Source organism: Sinocyclocheilus grahami, unplaced genomic scaffold (genome assembly GCF_001515645.1).
Source record: "Sinocyclocheilus grahami isolate Dianchi unplaced genomic scaffold, SAMN03320097.WGS_v1.1 scaffold605.1, whole genome shotgun sequence".
Classification (NCBI taxonomy): Eukaryota; Metazoa; Chordata; class Actinopteri; order Cypriniformes; family Cyprinidae; genus Sinocyclocheilus; species Sinocyclocheilus grahami.
The window spans coordinates 481,226-487,225 of NW_015505784.1; the positions used below are offsets into that span (position 1 = coordinate 481,226).

At 38.7% G+C, this 6,000-nt stretch overlaps 1 protein-coding gene and 1 long non-coding RNA gene across 4 annotated transcripts in view; one reads left to right on the top strand and one right to left on the bottom strand.

Moving 5' to 3' along the window:
• Positions 1-6,000, top strand: part of LOC107557517 (collagen alpha-6(IV) chain-like) — a 121,578-nt gene that overhangs the window by 35,172 nt on the left and 80,406 nt on the right. For all 3 annotated transcript variants that reach the window (XM_016240959.1, XM_016240958.1, XM_016240960.1), the window contains exon 4: positions 5,669-5,746. In XM_016240959.1, the coding sequence (XP_016096445.1) occupies positions 5,669-5,746 (78 nt within the window). The remainder of the gene's footprint in view (positions 1-5,668; positions 5,747-6,000) is intronic.
• LOC107557519 (uncharacterized) overlaps positions 3,017-6,000 on the bottom strand; it is a 16,142-nt gene continuing 13,158 nt past the window's right edge. The window contains exon 3 of the long non-coding RNA XR_001605404.1: positions 3,017-3,104. This is a non-coding gene — a long non-coding RNA (uncharacterized lncRNA). The remainder of the gene's footprint in view (positions 3,105-6,000) is intronic.

Below are 6,000 nucleotides of genomic sequence, written 5' to 3' on the forward strand. Positions count from 1 at the left end.
GTGTGGAATTCTCTGCTGAATGGAGAAAGGAAAAGCTCCTCCTCTTTTTGTTGCTTGCAGGTTCCACTTCAAAGAATGTTAGTAGCATCCCAGCACTTAGCCTTGAAAATTACAGCCCGGAGATACGTGGCCTATGCCTCATCTTTCATCAGTGTGATTGCACATAAGTGGGTAATGTTCACACTGGCTGCAATGGCACTGGCTCTCTGATATATGCTCTGGCTTGACTCTCACTAGAAGTACCAGAGTTCACATAAAAACAAATAGTTGTGATTAGGGATGCACCGAAATGAAAATTCTAGGCCGAAGCCGAACAAAATGAAACACTGAGCCGAAGGCCGAATACCGAATACCGAACACGGTTTTTCAAATTTTTCCCTTATGTAGGCCTATTTTGCCATTTTTTTCACAATTGCATTAATTAAATTGCCAAAATGTGCTTTTTACTGTTTTGTCCTGCTTTTCAAATAAAAAATCAAATTACAAAACAACAATTAAAAAATATTTACTTAACACTGAACATTGTTTTACCATTCTAGCAGACATTATATCAACAAAGCACAATTTAGCTTAAAATTATTAAGTTAGTAAAATAATATTTTTGACCATTTTTGAGACTTGAATCAAGTCTCATGCCTTTAAAAAAAAATTCACAAAAGTGTTACTAAGCAACTGACGAGTAGCACAGTTTTAGCGCAGATTTTCCTCGCGCTTTGGACTTTGAACCCTGGCACCACGAACTCGTGCAGCACTGTCAGAATACATGCAATTAATTTTGCGATTTCAATCATCATACAGTAACTTAACCCCCAGCATTAGCCACCTCTTCTTCTCATCGGAGACTTGATGCAGCACTAAGTCTCTCGCTGTCGGTGCTTCATGCTTGTAATGATTTCTGCATCTTTCTCTGATAGTTTTAAATACTTTCACACTGTCCACATGTTTGCTGCATTAGCGCGTGCCTCTATTTGATCGCGTTTGTCATTGTTTGGTTCATATTATTCGGCCTTTTCGCTTATTCGCTATATTTTCTGCCGAATGATTTCGGTTGCCGAATATTCGGTGCATCCCTAGCTGTGATATATGCAGCATATGTAATATGTGATTGATATATATATATATATATATATATATATATATAATATATATAAATTGTGTAGCCTATAGCTCCAGTTGCAGTGGGAGTGCTGGCTATCTTGGACAGGCTGTAAAAGAGTCTGAATGTGAAAGCTTGTAAAAGGTAGCAAAAGGTAAATGCTCAGAGCGGCAGGCATGCTAAACTTACAGTGTCAACATTGGGTGAGGAGAAACCTTAACCTGATCAGGATGTAGTCATCATTCTGGCAGTAGCATAAAGGTGTGAGAAGAATCTGTTCTGGGATCAGCAGGAAATAATTCACTTTGTACTGACAGTACACACTCAGCTACTGTCACCCACTGTTGATTTATTACTATTGGATCATAGCAGTCATAGATTTGTGCTTGAACATTTGTAGAAGCTCTGTGAGACCCTCACACACAAGCCCTGAAGGACCTGTTGAAGCAGTGTCCTGAGGTAGGCAGGTGCTGGGGCTTGCCAGAGAAGGGTGTAGAGCTTCTCTCCAGCTCTGCATGCCTTCAGTGAGCGTGCCCAGACTTCCGCGTATGATGTAATGTGCCTGTGGGCAGCTTTGTCAGTTTCAGAAGTCCAAAATGACTCGGTTGATTTACATTTACATTTAGTCATTTTGCAGACGCTTTTATCCAAAGCGACTTACAATTGGGGGATACATAAAGGGATTCTTCTTAAAGAGGCAAACAGATACAGAAAGTGCTTGTAATACCAAGTTTCTAGACATTTTTCAAATAAGTACAAGCTAGAAAGAGAAGGAATAAGTAAAGAGATATAATTTTTTTGTATTTTATATATTTATTTATTTATTTTTATGATGAAGTCAAGTAGCTTCGAAAGAGATGAGTTTTCAGCTGTCGCTTGAAAATTGTCAGAAATTCCCCCCTTGCATTTCGTCATTATATATTTCCCAAGTGTCAAGCAAGTCACTGATAAACATACACAAGCAATTATGAGTAGGCTTCAGTATTTTCTGTGATGTCATCAAGTTCATTCTGGTGTTTGAAGTATGTTGTGTGCATTAGGATTTTTGTTTAACTTGGATGACATCAGACATGTGTAGGTCAGGGTCTGTCAGTGGGAGGCCTGGGGTTTTAGGAGACCATCAAAACCAAATGTATATGAACTTGATAGAAAATGAATGGGGGTTGTTTGGTCTGAGGTAAACTGTGAAGTACTGAGAGTTTAAACACAGCTGTGAGAATGGACACATATAACCGGCAGACCCTAAAGGAAGGAGTGTAGGAGCCCAGCATGTTTTGTAGGGGGTCTGTTTAGAAAACTGCAGAAACAAGGATAAAAGGTGAAGGATAAAATAAAGGAACTCAAAACATGTGCATGCCAAGATGTCTGTACACTTTCTTCATGTTCATCTGGGTAGAACGCACAAAAAGCAAGGCATTTCCTGTTGATTGTTGGGACGACATTCTGCAGCTGGATTTGTGATGTTCGAAATTTAGGTTTTATTGATGTAAATCTAGCCGTTTTAAGATGTTAATTAGAAGTTTGTACAGGAATAGTACGTTATAAAAGGAACACAATGACAAACATTCTAGTTTACACACTCTTTCGTAGGCACCTCGTCTGCTGTCATGTAAATATAAACCTTGTTCACGTCTTGCATTATTGATGAGTTGTGTATAATTATACTTTTAAAATAATTCCTCTAACCCTGATATTTGGTCTCCCTGTCAGACCTTGTTCCGTGTTTTGTGTGTGTCTTGCTCCCCATGTGCCTTTATATGCCCTTATTTGGTTAGTTTCCTGTTCCTGTCCTGATTAAGTTGATTTCTTCCCAGGTGTTTCCCATGTTTAATTTCCATTGATCCCAGGTGTGTCTTTTCAGCCCATCTTCCTGTTCTGTGTATTTAAAGTGTTCCCAGTCCCTAATACTTTGTCCGCTGTTAAACGTCTTCCTGAGTTCGTCTCCCTTGGTTCATGGAAATAAAGTCTTGTTAAAGTATTCTCCAACGTCTCCTCGTTCCGCGTGCGTCTGTGCGTCTGTGCGTGTGTGCGTGCGTGTGTGCGTGTGTGTGTGTGTGTGTGTGTGTGTGTGTGCGTGCGCCAGTTGCAGTTAGTAACTGAATTTGTCATCTTCATTAAATGCCTTATGTATTGTAACTTTTCATTACATATACACTACAGTTGTAAAGTTTAATATTTGATAAAAGGCAGTAATACTGTGAAATAACATTACATTTTAAAACAACAGTTTTATATTTGAATATGTAATTCATTCCTATGGGGAAGAGCACCAACCGACGAACAGGTTCCACTTCAGCCTGTAAGCGTGTCTGGTAGACAGGGCTCTAGCTGAAGTGAAGGTGTTTACTACCGCTGGAGGTAGTTGGCCTGCGCCCCCAGGAACCAATCATCCAGCCTCAAGCGTTCGGGGGAAGGCGGAGGCCTTCATATAATGCAGATAAAATGCTTGAATCATTGCAAAAAATGTGTTTATGTATATATATTCTGTTTATGTATATACTGTATTCTATATATAGTACCAGTCAAATGTTTGGACACACGAATGGGAAAGTGTCCAAACTTTTGACTGGTACTGTACTATAATATACAAAGAATATCGGCCGATATATCGTCATCAACCTTTTTTTAACTCCCTAATATCGGTATCGGTATTGGCCCCAAAAAACCATATCGGTCGGGCTCTAGTTAAAATGACCAAATGTAAATGTTTGAGGAGCTTGTTTATCTAATTCTACCAGTCAAATTACAAGAATATCTTTGCATCTTCTTATATTATTATTATTATTATTATTATTAGACAGTGTAGGGAAACAATTTTAGAAAAAATAGAAATACACAGAAATATAATAATAGAAAACACATTTTTGTATTTCTGTTTCAGCCTCATATTCTTATGTTTTGTACAGTCTTCACAAAATCTTTCATTCTTTGGCTTCCAGGATTGTTTTGCGTATGTGTCTGCCTTTTTCCGCAGTCAGACTAAGGTCACTAGGCTGTATTTGGTCAGGATTTGTCTTGCGTGATATATGATCCACCAAACCCCCCCCCCCCCCCCCCCCCCCCCCCAGTCACTACTTCTATCTGAATCCCTCTCTGCAGATTTTCTGGCCTGTTTCTGTCAGAGCAATTAGTGGTAAACAAGAGATCAGTTGAAGAGAGGCGAGGCCTGTCCAGGGCAGTCCTGGCTTTCTAACCTACTTGTTTCCTCTCATGTACCCCCATTTTTTTCATATGTACGCATTCTCTTACCCTTGCATTCACTCTCTTTATATCCCTCCATTATTTGCCTGAGCCAAAACCTCACAGAAAAAATGTGGTCACAAGTTGGAAAAGAAGTAGGCTTTGTGGAGTCATGTGATGTTCTGAGTGAGGTTTCACAGGGGGCCTTACATCACCTACAGACACACACACACACATACATACATACACAGACGCTGTACACACATGCCCTTTGTGATTGGTTATCAGTTTAAGACCTTTGAGGTTTTTTTCTAGATGGCTCCCCCCCCCCCCCCCCCCCAAAAAAAAATGCATAGATAAGTTTTTTTAAGTAATTAATACTTTTATTCATTTAGTGCATTAAATTGATCATCGTCATTAAATGCATTTACTGTATAATTTAATATATCATTAAAGGCACTTATTCTAAATAAAATCTGTTTATAGTGGAGAAATGGGTGCTGCAAATTCAGCATTACCATCACAAGGATAAATTACATTTTAAAATATATTCAAATAGAAAACTGTTATTTTAAATTGTAATAATATTTCACAATATTACTGTTTTTACTGTATTTTTTGATCAAATAATTGCAGCATTGGTTAGCATAAACGGCTTCTTAAAGAAAAAAAAACTTTTACCAACCCCAAACTTTTGAAGCATACATTTGGTAGTAATGAAATTAGAGTCAAATACTGTATGTTGGGAGCTTTCAGAGAAAAAAAACAGCATTGGAAAGACATAGATGATTGGGAAAGGTGAAACAAGCATGCTTTGGAATGTGATCTCAGCATGGGGCGAGGGGACAATAGAGCTCATATGTATCTCTGTGTGTGTGTGTGTGAGCGCTCTATAGTAAGAAGGTTTAGGTTTAGCAATTGGGATGTATAGGGTAACTAAGAGACTTTGCCAGTATGAATGGAATGACCTCTAGTTCCTGTCTTCCTCTTTTTTATTTTTTGTGAAGTAGATCTTTTGGTATGCTGTACCAGAGGCTAAAATCCAGAGCAGGGTTTTGTCTTTTGTTCCTCTGTGAGATCACATACATTTTTCTGCTGTCCAGGTGATCTTCACTAGCCTGCGGGGAGACAAACAGATCAATCCTTGACTGAAAGTCACTTTCACAAACTATGCTACAACTTGTTGCTGTTACACACATTCACAAATACTGAGAAGTAATAGATGCTCATATAATTTCATTGGAGTTTTGAAAAGAGAATGTACATTGATGGATGATGTAACCTCTGTTTAACTTCTCAGTCATTTCAGAGTACAGTTGTCTTTGTACTGTACTGACATTGACAGTAGTACAGGATTTAATCTTGTCTTTCTGTGTCTTTTTGTGTGTTCAGGGATCAAAGCTTCAGGAGCCGTGTGCAGGCCGGGACTGCAGTGGACCATGCCCGTGTTTGCCCTTAAAGGGTAGCAGGGTGAGTAATGAGCATCTCTGTTTGCCAGTGTTGAGACTGTTCGTAACACGCTCTTGACCTCATCCAGTATATCATACACAGTGTTGGGGAAGCTACTCTGAAACTGTAGCTTGACCAGCTACAAGCTACTCGTAAATTAAAGTAGTTAAGCTACATTCAAGCTACCCTTCTGAAAAATTGAATAACTATTTAACTATACAGTATTTTATTATTGTATCGAATAGTTTACAAAATCAAATGTTTGGGACACTTTT